General features: G+C 38.5%; 1 protein-coding gene and 1 long non-coding RNA gene across 2 annotated transcripts; one reads left to right on the top strand and one right to left on the bottom strand.

Annotated features, from left to right (window-relative positions):
• The first annotated feature begins 5,920 nt into the window (after positions 1-5,920).
• On the top strand, positions 5,921-10,188 carry tacr3b (neuromedin-K receptor-like). Its single transcript, NM_001278874.1, is given in 5 exon segments — positions 5,921-6,288; positions 7,301-7,489; positions 7,614-7,764; positions 9,707-9,903; positions 9,975-10,188. Coding segments are annotated over 5 exon segments (1,119 nt in total).
• A 7,658-nt stretch (positions 10,189-17,846) lies between these two features.
• Positions 17,847-18,502, bottom strand: LOC144991137 (uncharacterized). The gene is made up of 3 exons (XR_013655058.1): positions 18,387-18,502; positions 18,066-18,154; positions 17,847-17,987 (listed from the first exon to the last, which is right to left on the bottom strand). It is a non-coding gene; the product is annotated as an uncharacterized LOC144991137 (long non-coding RNA).

Below are 18,502 nucleotides of genomic sequence, written 5' to 3'. Positions count from 1 at the left end.
CTACTTGGTAATCATGTTTCCATGTTTGGGTTTATAAAATCATCCCAGGGAAAGTCTCTGCTTCAACTCCCACAGGGCAAGCTGCGTCTGAATCTGACGCCTATGGCAGGCCATTTTAACATTAAAAGGCTAAGTTTGACTATCCGGAATGAACATTGTAGATATCAGCAACGTATTTCTCACTAGTCGTAATTACATTTTGGATAGTTGGAATTGTAATTCAAGATATCTGTAACGTAATTGTGACTAGTCGAAACGACCGATAGAGATATCTATAATTCAGTTTTGACTAGCCAAAACTGAATTACAGATATCTGCAATGACGTCATTGAAAACGACATTCAACTCGTCACACATCTTAAATGACAATTGTAGATATCTGCAATTCAGTTTTGCCTAGGCAGAATGACAGTTAAAGATATCTCAAACGTCATCATCACTAGCTCCTCCTGTCTTGCACGGGCTGCAGCATTAAAAAGACGATTAAAAATTGCTTCGCCCGCTGGCTGCTCTACGACGGAGATTTAGGGCCACCAAAAAAGTAAAATTAAAAGATTTTAAGTCGTAAATGTACGATATTAAGTGGAAGTGAGCATGCTGTGCAGCAGGTGAACGCCACACAGCAGCAGCAGACCGACTAAACTTTGTTGAAGAGGTGAGCTGAATGTTTATTGATAACGTTCTAAATGTTTGGAAATTCGTTAGTTTGATTTATGATTTATTCATGTTTTATTCATTGATGGGTGGTTTGCAGGATCTCTGCAGCCCGAAGCCGTCAGTGTCCCTGCAGATGTCCACCTGAATCCTTTCTTTCTCCATTAAAGACAAGATCTCTACGTTTCTGTGACGCTTCCGTCTGTGGAGGAGCACTTTTTGGCATTTTCAACGTTGTAATGCTAATATAACAGACTATTTTCATTCCTCTTTATTGTTTCATGTTGGATCGGGACGCTTCATCTGGAGGAGAGGTGTATGTAACACTGTTTACTTCCGCATTGGTGTTCGAATGACAGGTTCATGACATAAGGTGACAGATGTACTTCAGGATATGTGAATGAAAAGGAGAATAAAGGCTGCAGCGGTTCTCTGCACCCACACGTGTCTCTGAGCTCCTCATTTTACAGACACCGAACCCCGGAAAGCCGGCTCCACTGACAATAATCTGATTTTGAGTCGCCAAAAGGTTCAGAATCACTTCGGTTAAAGGTATCCAGAAATAAAGCTAGGCTCCGATAAACGGAAGACTTGGTGTTTTTCTCTTTTCTTTTCTCTCTTTCCGACCGTGGTCAGAAGCGCAGGGGAGATTTCCTCAGACGAAGGCGATTCTTCTTCGGGGTTCACTTTCCTGATCGGAACCCTAAGCCTAAACCTCCAGTGCGGATTAAGAACGACTCCAAAACAGTTAATCTGGGGGGGGACACCTTCTCTTTATTACGGTGCTCCGTCCTCCGAACACACAGTATCAACACACACACCTCCGCTCCGTGCTCACCCCCATCTCAGCACACACACACGCACGCATGCGCGCGTGCACACACGCACACTCCACAACACTTTTATCTCCTAAATTTAGGAGATAAAAGTTGTAATTAAAGAAAACAAAACGTTTTTTGTAAACTGGTCCTAAAACCCCGTCGTACTGCTGCAACATGGTGCTAATCAGTGCTAATTACAAGTTAGCAGGTGCGATTTGAATATTACAACAACACGCTTTGCTCCTCCCCTTAAAGTGCGATGCGGACCTAATTTGCATACAGATATCTGTGACGTCATTTCGCCTAGTCGAAACTCTAATTCAAGATATCTGTAATTACATTTTGACTATCCTGAATGAACATTACAGATATCTCAAGTTTCAGATATCTCTATTCAAATTTCATTTCAAGATATCTGTAACTTGATTATAGATATCTACAAATAAATTATGACTATCCCTAACTCCAGTTTGAGATATCTACAATGTCATTTTGACTAGTCATAATTCCAGTTACAGATATCTACAACGTCATTTCGCCTAGTCAAAACTTAATTTAAGATATCTGAAAAGGAACATGTAGATATCTTAAATTGACTTGAATTAAAGATATCTTTAACTTGAGTTTTGACTAGTAAGAATGAAATTGTAGATATCTGAAACTGGAATTACAGATATCTACAATTCAGTTACAGATATCCGTAATTCATGAAGTGGATATCTGCAACTGAATTGTAGATATCTGTAATTGTAAACCCCATACAAATGAATGGTGAAAGTGATGTCATTTGTCCTAGGAATAATATCTTAGAGGATATCTAAAATTACGATTACGGATAGGAAGAATGTAGTTGCGGATATCTGAAATGTTATTTTTGACTAGGCAAAACTCAAAGATATCTGCAACACACATCCAGTCTAGCCTTTTAATGTTAAAATGGCCTGCCATAGACGCCCGTGTTTGCATCTCTCTGACAGAGTTTGAAGCCAAAGCCCCTCCTCCGCCTCTTTACCTGCTTTTCCTCTCTACCTGTTCACCTGTTCACATCCTCTGCAGCTGAGAGTTGTTTCCCCCGAGCTCCTCACTGTGTCCTACACAGAGAGCGCAAAATACGATAGTCGGGGCGCTCCAGCGCAGCACAAGGATGAAGGAGCCGGACGCAGGTTATAGCAGGGATAGAGCGTGTTAAGCAAATGAATGAAAGAAGGCGGCCTGCTGAAGAAATATTCAATATTGTACACATTTTATTATTAGTCTGAACTATCTTTTATTTAGAAAAATCTTTTATTTTATCAGTCCAGTACGAAAAAACCCATCAACAAAAGCTGTTTTGGGCGGTTTTTGGCTGGGTCTGGCGGTTTTCAGATGACTTTTCAGCTGGAAACCTGTGACTCTATCTGGCAACGCTGGCGTGAACTCTCAGTCTGTCATCAGTCTCTGCCCCGCAGCACATCAAGTTCCCGGCAGAAGATTGGAGTGTTTATTGAAGCCGCCCCGCGTGTCTCCTCCTGCTATCAGCTCTGCAGGTCTCGCCCGATAAATACGAGCTCAGTACGAAGCTGTTTTTTACGTGGCTCGCGCTTCGTGCGGAGCCAGCAGCGCCTTTGAAATGCCATGAAAAATGAACAAACTAAAATAAAATTTAATTACAGTGATCCCTCGCTATAACACGGTTTACTTTTCACAGTTTCGCTACTTCACGGATTTGCATCGTGCATTGTGTTCTGCATTCTGATTGGCTAAAAAGTCACTCTGCTTCTTCTCTACCTGTGCGTCAATAACGTTGCAGTTTAATAATTAAATGTACACGTACGTAAAACAGCTTGTCAAATTTATATTGTGTACGTGCAAATTCTCTTGATGGTGGCATGTCGGTGTATAAGGATGTTTTTTCAAAGAAGAAAAAAGAGCGACAACAACTGCCTATCACTATGTTCTTCTCCCGAACAAACACAGCTGCACCGCGGGCTTCAAAAGAAGAAAACACTGCAGAGCGGAGTCAGAATGCAGCGGCTCAGTCTGAACACCAGTGAAATATACCTGAGTCACTTTTTGTCCCTATGTACTTTGTATTTTATTTTATCATTTAAAATTTCCTCCCGTTTAATCCAATTACTCGGGTTGCGGTGGGCGGGGCTAATCATCGCGATTTGAAGCCTTCTGTTCACATCAATGATTAAAATTATTATTTGACAGTACAGAAGTTATTTGTTGAAAAAAACGTTTTAAAGTACTTTAATTAGTGAAACAAATGCTTGAGCCTGTAAAATGGTTTGCTCTTTCTTTTCAATGTATAATAGAGTATTTAATTGTATAATAATTGTAAAAAAAAAAATAGAGGTTTCTACTTCACGGATTTTGCCTATCACGGGCTCTTTTTGGAATGTAACCCCTCATTAGTTTCCAAAGTCACAGGGAGCCACAACAGATGGATGAAAGAGCCACATGTGGCTCCGGAGCCATGGGTTGCCGACCCCTGGGATAGTACTACACTTTAACTAAACAGACTAAACTAAACTGGCATCCCTGCCCTTAGACACTCCTTCAAAACAGCATATTCATCTGAGTGGGTCTTTAATCTTATGAAAACTAGAAAAAGAAATTGTTTTTTTTCCATCTAGACAATGACATTATTAGAGAAAACAGTGGAACTATCAGATTTCATTTTTTAACAAATGACTATTGATCATTGTATTCATTCATAGAGACAATTTTGATATTTTTCCACGTTCTCCTGGGAGTGGTGGTGAAGGGCATTATGCTAATTTTGTATCATTAAAAGGCTTTCTTTGAATATATAAACCTTTACATTTGCCACTTGATTTTAAAAATTTAGCCTTAAAAGTTTATTAGCGACACAAAAGGCTTGTGTGGTGAATTTAGACGTCAGAGGCTTGTCATCATGTCAATCCCAAGGCGCCTTCCCAAATGTTTCTCTGTCCGCCAGTTTTAATTATTTCTGGAAGGACTGATGTCCAAATAAACTGCAGGATTATACAGACTGACCAAGTTCTTCACATGAAACAGACATCACTCACATCTCTCGCACCAGACACAGTGACACACCCATCTGTTTTCCTTTTTGTGATGCCTGAATTATTCACATGTAATTGTGGGGAATTATTTTGAATGCAGCTAATGATGTTGTTGGCTGTTCCTTAACAGAGAGTGACCTTTTTAATATGTAGGGCCTGACGCTTTTCTAAAGCAGCTTTCATAAAATGACATTTGATTAGGGGAGGGGCCCAGAAGAAGTGGCCTCTGGGTAATCTGTTTAACTGACAGAAAACAAACTATATGACCTTTTGAAGGGTTTTTCACAGCGGGAGGTGTTCTCCAAAGAGAATGACCAACCATCTCCTCTTTGAAGGTTGAACTAAAACATGAAACGTGAATAAAGTAAGCCAAAAATAGGGTTTTATATCATGGAATTTGTGACTTCAGACTGCTGAAGTGTTTGTTTGCATTACTGGGAGCAAAACAACATAAAAACCAACTCTGCAAGCTCATTGAATATTACTGTCAGTGAGATCCAGTGCATGGTTGAAAATCATTTTTTCTGTAAAGCAAACTTTTTATTTTACCTTGAAAGAATGTAAATTATTGGGTCTTTTGGTCAGTTGCTGTGAAAATGGAGCAACAATGACCTAAAATGAAATCAATGAAATTGAAGAAATAGAAGAAAACTCCAGATTTGTGACAAAATATGTTATTTGAGTTTAATTTCCAAAACTGTGATGCTGAATTCACAAAGAGAGGACTTCTGTGAGACCACTTGTTCTGATTCAACATCGTTCATCAGACTTATGAAATGAATCAAGAGCAGGTATTATAAGGCAGCAAAAAACAATCTCAATCTGGTTTCATTACCCAAAACGTCTTTCAGAAAACAACGATGAAGGGGAATATTACAGGTACTTTTAGAAATCTTCAATTAAGAAAAGTCATAGATTTATGGGCTTCTGTTCAAAAACTCCAGAGGGAAACCGAGGATTTACATCATGTGCAAGACCTCGGGAATTTACAGTGGGATTATTCTTACACGAATAATTATAAAACCCTCATATCTGAGTTTTTCTTTTGATAGAAAAGCTATTAGGGATTAAGGGTATCAAACCCTGGCAGGTTTCTTACACCTCCAGCAGAGATTTAAACCTTTTTAGCTGCTTACAATAGGGGTAAAAGGCAGAAGAATTGATCATAGGGCGGTCCTCAGGTTGAGTCATCTGTTGTTTTGGTTTGCCCCCCCCCCCTCCTGAATGAGTCTGACCTGATCTCACCCTAACATTCATTGTGTCTCTCTGGAAGACGCCGGCCGCGCGCTGCTCAGCATCAGGACCACTCTGTCCGCATCAGCGCGGGTCATCACCCATCGCAGGAGGCGAGCTCATCTGTCTGCATGCCAACAGCGGGCTGAAACTGACCCCACGGAGGGCATTTGTGCTATGGGCTCTGAACGGGATGGATCGAACACCACCAGAGTCCTGGCCAACCAGTTCGTGCAGCCGGCGTGGCGCATCGCGCTGTGGTCGCTGGCTTACATCGCCGTCCTAGCGGTGGCCGTTTTCGGAAACTTGATCGTCATTTGGATTATTCTTGCGCACAAGCGCATGAGAACTGTCACCAACTACTTCCTGCTAAACTTGGCTTTCGCGGATGCGTCCATGGCCGCGTTCAACACCCTCATCAACTTCATCTACGCGGCGCACGGACAGTGGTACTTTGGAGAGGTCTACTGCAAGTTTCACAACTTCTTCCCTGTTGCTGCTGTGTTTGCAAGCATCTACTCCATGACGGCCATAGCCATCGACAGGTATGACTGCATCAAAGACATTTTATATGCTAAATATCCATTTGACCCAGCAAAAAAGAAAAAAAAATAAAGTTCAAAAATAAAACTGGTGCTTCAGTTGGAAGATCCAATATGTAAGCGTTTCTCATTTTGTCACTAAATCTAGTCCTTTGAAAAGTGTTTTAGGCCAAACTGCTGATTTATTATGGTCTTTGAATGGTCTTGCAATACTTTATTTGTCTAAAAAAATGTATTAAATATGCCTAGACATATATGCAAATCACTATTTATTTGAAAAACAATGACGTACTCAGACTCTTTACCCTGAATATAGTGACACGTCATATGGTTAAAAAATGTTTTCAAACCATCAGTTAGCATGTTTACCCTTAACCCCTTTGTATCCACAAATTCATGTTATTTTCCACACTGTATTGCAAAAAGAAAAAAATCAAGTTTGTGTTTTCCCCATATTTGAAGGGTTGTTTGGATTTTATTGCAGATGATAAAAAGAAGCTTTCTCAATTTTGAAATGGATGGTAAACAGTCGATGTGATGATTTTGCTCCGGCTACAGCCCCCAGACAAAATTCAGAAGAAAATGGCGTTTTTGGCCTTTTTTAGCATTTTCTTGTTACATCATTATCATGATGAAGGACATACATGTAAATTAAGAACATTAAGCTCAAAATAGTATTCCTGAGTATTTTTTATTCAGGAGCAAAAAAGGAAGCAGGAGCAAAAAAAAAAAATCAGTTTGACGGGGGTCGTAATAGCTGGAGAGTGTCAAAAAGGGGAATGAAGGGAAGGGGTGAAGGTTACTCCATGCCACAATTCAGAGGTGAATTTCGAAAGAACTCCTGCGGCTCTGCAGAAGCTATGTCCCAGAAAAGAAAGACAAGCAGTCCTGAAAGATTTATACAAAACCTGCTAGTAGAAACTGCTGTCGGATGATCCTCAGGTGGTTCAAATGCGGTGCAAACTTTAGTCGACTACATTTAATAGATTTGTGTGTTGTGACCGTCTGCTTGTAGATACATGGCCATCATCCATCCTTTGAAGCTTCGTCTGTCTGCAAAAGCCACTGTTGGAGTCATCTTTTGTATCTGGAGCCTGGCTGTGGTTCTGGCTTTTCCTCTCTGCTACTTCTCCACCACCCGCACATTACCCAGCCGGACCTTCTGCTATGTGGCATGGCCCAGGATGGCAGACGACCCCTTTATGTAGTTATACACTGTATTAGGACAAAATGGCAAAATATTTCATTAATTATTATCAACAAAAACATCATTACTTAAGTCCTAACAACTTTGTGTCTTATTCCATTGTGGTTCTTTGTTTGTGCAGGTATCACATCATAGTTACAGTCCTGGTCTATGTGTTGCCTTTAGCAGTGATGGGCATCACATACACCGTTGTTGGGGTGTCGCTGTGGGGAAGCAAGATTCCTGGAGACTCATCTGAAAACTATCTTGGACAACTCAGGGCCAAAAGAAAGGTAAAAATAAAATTGTTTAATTGTTTCTCTGTAAACAATAAAACTTTTGAGCCATTTAGGCCAAATTCTTCAATTTATTTTTTTACAAAACATGAAATCTGTGAAGTTTTAAGCAAATAAACTTCACTTCACTCAAAGCTGTACATAAAAACCTGGTGCTTCACAAAAACTCTGCAGAATCAAAATGTGTCAATAAAATGCTTATCCTAATTGTATTTGCATCACATATAGTAACTCAGCAGATGCTTTTTTTGAGATGACCATTCTTTGAGCAAATCAAATGTCAGCGTTTAGAATTTGATGCTGGCAGCCACAGGAAAATCTGAAACAGCGGAGAGTTGAGTCCTTTTGAGCTGATTAAAAAAACAACAACGCCATTTTTGATAATCTGTGGAGGCTGGATACTGCAAACTGATTCTGCTGTTAGAAATGAACCGCAGTAATCAAGGAGACAAAAATGTGTGATTCCACTTGGAAATAAGTTGATCAGAAAAAAGGAAGGAGGGGATCCACCTGATGCCTTAGAGGGCAAATCTTCATTGGGAAAGCAGAGGAGACGGCCGTGGTGCAGCGGTAGGGCGGTCGTCCCATGATCGTAAGGTTGCAGGTTCGATTCCCGCCTTGCACGCCCATGAGTCGAAGTGTCCTTGGGCAAGACACTGAACCCCACCTTGCCTCTGGTGGTAGGCGGGCGCCTGTGTTTGGCAGCGGAGCGACCACCAGTGTGTGACTGTGTGTGTGAATGTGTGTGTGACTGGGTGAATGGGTCTGTGACTGTAAAGCGCTTTGTCCTTGTAGGAAGAAAGGCGCTATATAAGTATACGCCATTTACCATTTACCATTTAGCCTCCTCTGCTTTCCAGAGTTAGCCTGGTTGTCAAAAATAAAAATTTCTTGCTGAATTTGTAGTGAATCATTTAAAAATTTCAGTTGTAGGTAGGATACTGGAACAATAGTGGAGAGAGCTGGGTTCTCCCTCCTGCTTGAATACTTTAAAAGTTTGAACGGACAGGATTTGAGTCTAAAACAGTACTGAATATGTCCACTTCATAAAGTGAAATGGCCATAAAAAGATCAAGCAGGATTAAAACAGAGATTGCCCTGCAGCTTTAGCTTTGTGAAAAGATTCTCAACAGGGAGGAAAAGGAAATCCATGGAACGTCCTCTCCTAAAAGCAGACTGATTGACACCAAGGGAGACATTTGCTTCCCATGGTAACGAAAGGTTGTTGGGTTGTTTGAGGCGTGCATTAGAAAGAAGACTGCTTCATGCTGAATGGTTCAGGCCTACTACTAGTTTTATTCTGTTTGCATAGCAATGTTCACGCTGTGTAACAACACCTAAAGTTTGGCTTATTCTCAAAATTTCATTGCTCCAGTAAAGTTACTGATAGCTGCATAAAGATGCCTTTTTCTTGTATTTGAAAACATTGCTTTCAGACCCCTGAAAAAATGTAGCCGTCATCAGCAGCAGCTTACAACAGCAGAACATGGATTACGGAAATTACAGCGAGGATGATGAGCATCTATGTAGACAGCCCGGGGATTAATGCCACAGAATGGAGTTCATTGATAAACATTGCAAAGGCTGCAGGGGAAGATAGAGGGTTTCCTTTAAAACGGTTCCTTGAATATTTGTGGGAAACAATGTTTTTTAAATAAAATCATGTAGAGTTTATTAATAGAAGAAACTCCTTCAACTATGTTCAATTTAAACCAATAGTCAATTAAAGCTGTTTTTTATAACCAAACAATTGATTTAATTGCTAAATGGCAGAAATCACCGCGCCGATCATGGAGCATCTTTGGTAAAACAGACCATCTTTACATAAATAAAAAGGATGGAAGTAGATAAGTTGCATGATTCATCATTTGTTCTTTCCTCTGACAGATTTTAAAGTTGGTTTTGACCTATGGTTATCACTTCCTGTTTTCTCCCGAAGGTTGTGAAAATGATGATCATCGTGGTGGTGACCTTTGCCCTCTGCTGGCTGCCCTACCACGTCTACTTCATTGTGACCGGCATCAACAAGCGTCTGAGCAAGTGGAAGTACATCCAGCAGGTTTACCTGTCGGTGATGTGGCTGGCAATGAGCTCCACCATGTACAACCCCATCATCTACTGCTGCCTCAACAGCAGGTAAGCGGTAAAACACTTTGTGTCACGATCATGTTGATTTACAGCACGCTTACGCTGTTGTCTGGCTGTAGATTTCGGGCGGGCTTCAAGCAGGTTTTCCGCTGCTGTCCCTGCGTGCGGGGGTTGAGCTACGATGAGCTGGAGCTGCAGAGCAGGAGACTCCGACCGTGTCACCAGAGTAGCATCTCTCGAGTCGACACAAGCATCCTGAGCAAAAGCAAGAGCTTTTGTTCCCGTGGAAACAGGTCAAAGATGAAATCCCAGCACTTCAATAAAAACAGTTAAACTTTCAGGTTTTTGCCAGTAATGCAGATCACCATAATGTTTTTCTTGCCTGCTCTGTTGTAATTGGACTTTGTTTTAGAAAATGGACTCTGAGTCAAACAGAAACTATTCCTTGTTAAGGAAATTGTGTTCCTGTTTTGGCCCTTTGGGAAAGTTTCTGTGATAGAAGTCACATGGACAATTGAAGTACAGTGGTATAGTGATAAAAGCAGAAGTAGTAGTAATAAAGGCTGCTACACCTGCCTAAGAATCCTAAAAATAATCCTCTGTAAAGAAATATTGAATTAGTTTTAAAAGCCTTTTGTTTTTTTGAGGTTCCTGAAAGTGTTATTTCATAGATAAAAATTACTCTTGTCTGTTGGTTTTCTAAAATTGGTGGCCTTGCTTTCAACATTGCTATCATATGCTCACCTCAAACAGCTAAAGACTTCTTTTGTTTTTCTTTATATTTTTCTTTTAAAATAAGCTAATCAGTTGAGAAATAGGGTAAGTATTTAAAAGGATACTTCTTCTGGCTATATCTCTTTTGCCAGAGATACAGTATTGGGTGTGTGCGTGTGTGTGTGGGTGTGTGTGTGTGCACTTGTACTGTCGATGTATGAACTGATGGAATGAGACAAGCAAAGGACCAGAGGATAGGTTGCCATCTCTAAAAAAATGTTGCACTGTGTAGACAATAAACAACTACGCTTTATCCTGGTGGTAAAAAAAATATAGGTAAGCTGGAGGAAAAGAAAGATGTAAAAAAATGAGAATGAAGCAAATTAGCAAATATTAAAGGTTACATTTTCAATAGCTAAATATTAACAGTGGACTGCATGATGGTGCTTTTGCTCTTGCCTCACAGTGAGAAGCTCCTATCTGTGTGGAGTTTGTATGTTCTCCCCGAGCATGTGTGGGTTTTTTCCAGCTACTCTTGCTTCCTCCCAGCGTCTAAAAACATGCTTCCTGGGTTTATTGGTTACTATAAAGTGTCCCTAGGTGCGCATATGTGAGTGTGCCCCGCAACAGACTGGCGACCTGTCCAGGGTGTACCACACCTTCGCCTATCAGTGGCAGGAACAGACTCCGGTGACCCTGTGACCCTAAAAACAGATATAGCGGGTTAAGAAAATGGATGGATGAATATTTTAACTATTAAAATAAAAGGTGATATTGTGTTTTGCATTTATTTCACGTCCTGTGTTAAACAGTTGATGAGAACTACAGCTGGTGTGAATGTATGCTTTAATTATATGCTTTGTATTCTGGATGTCTGTGGCACCTTAGAAAAAAATCTGTAAATTAAGTTAACTGAAAGTGTCAAAAATGTCCTGCAATACCAGTTAACTCTTGAAAGTCATTACATATGTTTTTATTTTTATGCATATTTAAATTTTTCATACGTACGGATGTCAGAAATCTGCTGTTTAGATAAATGTGTTAAAGTCAACAGGCCAAAGCTTTTGAAAGTTTAAGATAAAACATACTAAAAGTAATGTTTTAAAGTTAAATCTCTTCAATTTTGCTTTTTTTGTCTAAAAAAGTAAAATGATCAGAGTTGCTTCTTCTTCTGTATAGACAACAACACGCCTGTGGGATTAAGTGGTTTTTAATTATATGTGTGCATTTGAACCATTTTGAAGTGCTCTCGTACATAATTACTGTCAGCTGGATCATGCTTATATTGAAAAATCTGTTTGTCTGATTAAAGGGAGTCAAAACAAAGCATGTGATGTTTTTACCAGGACAACAGAGGCCTGTTGCACAAAAGTAGAATTAAGACATCCGGGATAAATGACTCAGCTGAGCTCAATGAAGCCAAAACATGTGCGTCCGGGCTTCATTGGTTGCACAAAGATCAATCCAGGATGAGCAGACACGGATTCATTAAGCCAGGTTAAACCAATCCTGGATAGGTGCGCGCTCACGGCTCACTCAAACAGACCCCGCCACAGATCACAGATTGACTGGCAACTAGAGCCGCGTACTTTTCCCCGTTGGAAGCACAAATCCTCATCGAGGCATACGAGGAGGTAAAAGATATAATTAAGAAGAAAGGCAACACCGCCACGGTGATAAAGCACACTCAAAAAAAGGCAATTACCAGCCAATTAAGTTTACGAAAATGTAACTTGTCATTTCAACAAGAAAATGTTATGTTTGTAAATCTTACGTGAATGAATCATGTCGATCGTACATAAAAATAATCAGTTTAAAAGTTACTAATTTCAATCATGTTGATCCAACATGATACCATTAAATTGGATACATTAGTAATCGCAAAGAATTGTGGGATACCATTTTCTTTTTTTATCTGGGCAGATTGGGGTCTAAGTGTGAGTTTTTGTCCATGGGTTTTATTGTCTAGTTGTTTTACTCTGTTTTAACTAGTGATTTAAACTGTTATGTTTATTTATTTTTCTGCACCATGAGTTAGAGTGTGGGAGAGGATGATGAACAACCCCCTTGTGCGGCAAAAATGTTAATGTCCCAGTACTTAAGACGGAATTCGTAGTATTTGAGCTCCTGTCTTGTGATGTTGGATGTTACTGCTTAATTCATGTCTTTGATATAAGAATAAAAAGCCCCATTGGATGTAATTTTGTGAATCATCATCAATGTCAAATGTATAAATAAAATTATACCAAAAAATAAAATTTTAAGTGAGATTAACATAAATTGTGTTAGGTAGTCATACAAATTTAAGTTGAATAAACTTAATTTAATGAGGTGTGACCAATTGGAGTGATTCAATTAAGTTGGATCAACTTTTATCTTTTGAGAGTGATCAACAATATTAATTAAAAGTTGGGTCCAACTGCAGTATAAATTTATTAGTTTGAACCTAAGTACATTAAGTAGGACCAATATGATTCATTTTTCTTCAAGTAACGCTGTCTAATCATGTGAAAATCATTTCCATAATTTTTTTATGTTCATTCAAAGTAAACGTTTTATGAGTGTAGTTGACCTTCTTTGTTTTGTCCTTATTCAATAAAGGACCATAATGTTACACATTGTGTATTTATATTCATATTAAATGCGTATTTGTTTATATGACAGAGTACCAGGGCCCCCACTGAGGAAAAAGGATAAAGTCATAAATTTATGAGACTGGTTCTTTCTGCAGAAAAGCAACATATTCTTTTTACAGTTTTGATAGTTATGACAATGTGATACTTCATATTCTGGCACATCAGCATGTCTTCGTTTATGAAACCATACTGAGGTACAATTTCACGAAATGCCCCACATCTGTCATTTTAACAACTGTCCTCCTTTAAAACAACTGGTTACAATATTATGACTTGTCTTTTTTTCCCTCTGTGGCCCTAATATTCTATCATTTTATATATAGCCTTATAGTCTATGGGAAACTGTAAATTATCTAATGATACATCACATCACCTAAAACATTATTTATCCAAAATGATTGAAATTAATGATCATAAACGTTTAAATAATGACAGTGGGTCTAGTTATATGTGATAACAATGTATAGTGAGCAGTGAAATAACTATTGGTTTCCATTTGTGGCGACTGCTGACTGACATTAGGGATGAGATTAAATAGATCCTGGAATTTAGCCTGGTCTGGAGCAGGCTACCTCCACAGAATAAATCTCCATGGTAATTTATACCATAACATATCCTCCTGCCCCTATCCAGCTTTAGTGCAACCGGATTGGGGATCAATTGAGCCAGGATCACCAAGATATCCTGGCTTAATCCCTTATCCTACTTTAGTGCAACAGGCCCCAGATATGTGTGAAATGGCAGCTCAAATCATCTCTGTAAAAAAAAATAAAAAATTGTGACGTTCTGTTTGAAGCCCAAAGTAGCCTGTGTTTGTTGATGGAATCATAGAATTGCTTTCAATATGTAAAAATAAAAGAAGCAATTAAATGAGATATTGTTTAATTTTAGTGTGGCACATCACATCAGCAGTTTTTATAACAAATTGTTGTGATATTGTATATAAATGGGAGGATGCATGCTAACAAAAAAACTAGAGATGCGGCATTGCCTCACTTATTTCTGCTAAGCCCAAGAAAACATGTGAACTTACATATTTACAATGTTCTAAAACTGTTGTTATTACTGTAAAAAGACATTTTTTTAGATGGATAATTCAAAAGTTTAGTAGTTTAGTAAACAGAACAACTTTAAAAAATTCTACTTGATCTCTATCTTCACAAACAAGAAGAGAGTTCCTGTAAAACCCTTTAGTGACTGCTCACGTTTTAATATTTTCAACTTCTCAGCATAAATTTACTTCCAGTAACCTTCCTCATAAACAAACTGACACTTGTGGTTAACTATGGTGACCCCGAAGTGCAAATCACACTAGCAAATCTATGTGAAAACGTATTACAGATTGTGGCAATTCAAAAAGAAAAAGTAAAAGGAACTAAATAAAAATGAAAGGTTTAACCCTTGTGCTATCCTAGGCCCTTTAACATTGGGAGTTGGGTCATCTAGACCCAATAAACAGTGTGCTGAACCATTTTTCTTCAATGATTTGTGATCTTCACTGGTGTCCATGGATTACATGAAATCCTCTCCACCTTTGTCATGGTAGGGAGAACATGTCAATGGTCATCTTGACCCAATAGGATAGCACAAGGGTTAAGAAAACAAAAATAGTTTTAAAAAAAGTAAAAAAAGTTCCTATGATCCAACCGGATTGATGTGTCTAAGGCAATTGATTCAAATCAAATTGACCTATAACATTTTGAAATCGTTTCAAAATGAAATAAGGCGATGCTAATCAGCCTTGTAATATTCCATTTGGATTGAGACATAAATTCAGTTTATTATAACGTAAAAATGTTATACTAAACTGTCTTCAGAGCGGACAACACACGTGATGACAGCAAAGAATTATTAAGGCATCATTACAGTCCAATTTGTGGAAACACATTAAATTTAGCAAAGATTAGTGACCATACAGTGGTGTAGAATGTTCTAATAATGTTCCCTTTGGATTATTTTGATGTGGAAAAACAAGGGTGGGTTGAACTTTAGGAAACAAAAATGTGAATGGATTTGACATTAATTCTTAAATAATAAACCGAAAAGGTAGGACTTTAGGACATCACTGATTAGATCAGGGTGCTCATTACGTTGATCGCGATCGACCGGTCGATCGTCGAGGACATGAGGGTAGATGGCGGGCCAGAAAAAAATTTAAAAAAAAAGTACTTCTTAAAAATCCACCAGCCAATCAAAATCCTCACCGAGAAGTACGGGACTTGATTAACATGCAGATTGGCCAATCGGACATCCTCTGATTCATACGTCACTACAGACGCGTGTTTAAATTCGCTGAGTGCAAGTCCTGTCTGCCATCAGAAAGTCACTTCTGCCCCACGGCACGTCAAGTTCCTGGCAGAAGACAACTCCGGACAACCGTAGTGTATATTGAAGCGGCCCCGCGTGTCTCTTCTGCTATCGCCTCTGTAGTTCTCGCCCTTTAAATACGAGCTCATTAAGGAGGCTGTTATTTTCCCGTGGCACGCGCTTCATACGGAGCCATCAGCGCCTTTGAAATACCTCGCTACCCCCATTGCGCGGTTAACAGCAGAGCATGACATACGATAGTCACTGCTTTCTGTTTGTAATAAAACGCCTCAACTGTAAATACAAAAGTATCTTTGTGCAATCTGACTTTCTAGTTTTTAATCATCAGTACATAAACAATAATGTTCATATAAACATATAACTAATAAACAAAACTAACAAACATTTACCAATAGTATCTATCTATCTATCTATCTATCTATCTATCTATCTATCTATCTATCTATCTATCTATCTATCTATCTATCTATCTATCTATCTATCTATCTATCTATCTATCTATCTATCTATCTATCTATCTATCTATCTATCTATCTATCTATCTATCTATCTATCTATCTATCTATCTATCTATCTATCTATCTATCTATCTATCTATATATATATATATATATTATAGGTAGATCTTCAAGACATTGTCGATTCAAAAGTAGCTCACACGCCCAAAAAGTGTGAGCACCCCTGGATTAGATGATGATCATGATGATCAGCATACTTAAAGTTTTATGATTAGTATGGACCATATCCAGTAACTTTTGGTCAACAGAAAGGACAAAAGTCATCATCCAATCAATCATGTCCCAGTTTCTTATTGTGTTTCGTTTTTTAACATTTCATTTTGAGTTCTGAGAATTACTTTTGTCTTCAAAAATGTTTCTATTTAATTTCGTTTAATTTGTTGGAATTGTGTTTTGGTTTCTGATGTTTAGCTATGATTTTTAAAATAGAATGTTTTTATTTTTTATTTTACTTTTTATATTGTTGATGAGATCTTTAATTTTTATTTTATTTGGTGATTTAATGGTGTGATCTGCACTTCAGGGCCAAACAGGTAATACAAATGCAACAAAAGCAAAAATACACGCAGTCCAAGCATTGGCTCATTTTAACCTTAAAGGTTGTGCATCATAAAACACCCTTTAATTAACCAATTTTCATCTCAGTTATATTTTAAATAAAGAAGCAATCAGGCAAAAAATTAAACTAAGGGCAGACTAACTAGAATTACTTTTCAGCAGCTGATCACATAATCACTGAATCAGCATTTCTTTTAAAGTGTTACAGAAAAAAGGGAGTAGACCATGATCAGAGGAACAAGCATGTGGGCAGAGGTGACAGCTTCAGCCCTGTGAAGGTAAAAAAAAAAAATTAGATCAGAGGTTAGCTGTTAACTACATCCATTTTTCTATATGGACGTGTCTGCAAAAAAACAAACAAACATTAATGTGCACTAATACAGTTTCATGCTTGCATAAAGAGGCCCCTCATGAAGACGGTACATTTTCTGGAAGCCACTTTAAGGCTGTCTACTATATGAGAATTAGAGGCAAACAAACCACACTCACAATAGATTTTTTTAGAATTTTGTTTTTCACTCTCTTAACAATATTTACATCACAACAGAAGATTTTAACCCTGAGGATTTTTTAGGAACAATCCTGAAGACTACAAACACATTAAGTGGAAAAAAAAACAACTACTGGATATTCCACAGGTTCCAACATCCACAATTTATATTGAAAGAAGTGCATCTTACCTTGAAATAATGTAACAGTTGTGTCTACTGGTAAGAGAGGAATGCTTTAACACAACCTCCTCGTAGTCTGCGTCATCCGTGATTTTTCTTCCAACGTCCTCCACAGTAAAAACTTCAGTTGGAGACAAAAGCATCTGACCAATATTCTTCTTACAAATGTTTTCCTCCAAGTTGATAAAGTAGCAAGAGTTGATTTTGAGCACGGTCGAGCCCTCGAGGTCAGTAAGGTCTGTGTCTGTGTCCACTATTGTGAAACCAGCTAGTCTCACCGCTGAGCCCAATTTGGGTATTTGCAAGTCATCAACAATAGCATAGCCAGTCTTGCACTTCTGTGGCTTCAACAGCATCAGAGCATCCATGAGGAGAAAATGAAGCGACTTGAAATGAAAGTTGTTTTTGTAAGTGGTAAAATTTTCTCCCATTGTCTCCACTTGACTGTTGAACTCTTTTGTGAACTGTTTGTTTCCACTGTAATAGGCTGAAAGTGCAGTAGTATGTTCTTTGACTCCTCCGGGGATAATAAATGAACATTGGGTGTTTGTATTCCATGCTTTCTGGAATTCCACGCTTTTGTTCAGCTCCCGCCTTAACAGGCCCGACTGAATGACAGTCTCCATGGCTTCTTCACGACATCCGTTATACATGTCATCCACAACATTTTGGCTCCTGTCCAGCAGCTTCACACTCCCAACTAGCACCTGCAATTGCAAGCATTTAGTATACTTTGAAAAAACACTGGATTAGCATTAAAAAAATACTAGTCACATAATACTTACATTTGTGTTGCTGTTGAAAGTTGTGAAAATAAAGGCAATCAGAAGCAGTTTTTCCTTGGCAAACATTTTTGTCATCTTTTTGCACTCCACTATAAAAAAGATGAAAAAATAAAGACAAAACAATCTCTTCAGTGTTAGTTTTGCAACTGTTCAGACGCTAAAAATTATTAGTGTGGTCTGGCATGCTGCTACCAAGTTTGTTCAGACAAGTTATAATTCACTGGAATTTCTTCAGATGTCGCAATTTCCTCTAGCTGAATTTAAATAAAAACTTCAAGACTAAAACAAAAAGTAGAAGTTCAAATGACTACAAAGACATACCTTAGGACAAGAAAGTTGAAGTAAGTGTTGGCAGCTTAAAACTAAGGCTTGCACATAGAACTGCTGTGCGAGGGAAATGGGAGGGCTTCTGTTGTAATCGCTTTCTTTTTCCTGAG

This window comes from Oryzias latipes, chromosome 1 (genome assembly GCF_053564925.1).
Source record: "Oryzias latipes strain Hd-rR chromosome 1, Olatipes_Hd-rR_3.1".
Classification (NCBI taxonomy): Eukaryota; Metazoa; Chordata; class Actinopteri; order Beloniformes; family Adrianichthyidae; genus Oryzias; species Oryzias latipes.
This window is presented reverse-complemented; position numbering and strand designations above follow the sequence as displayed.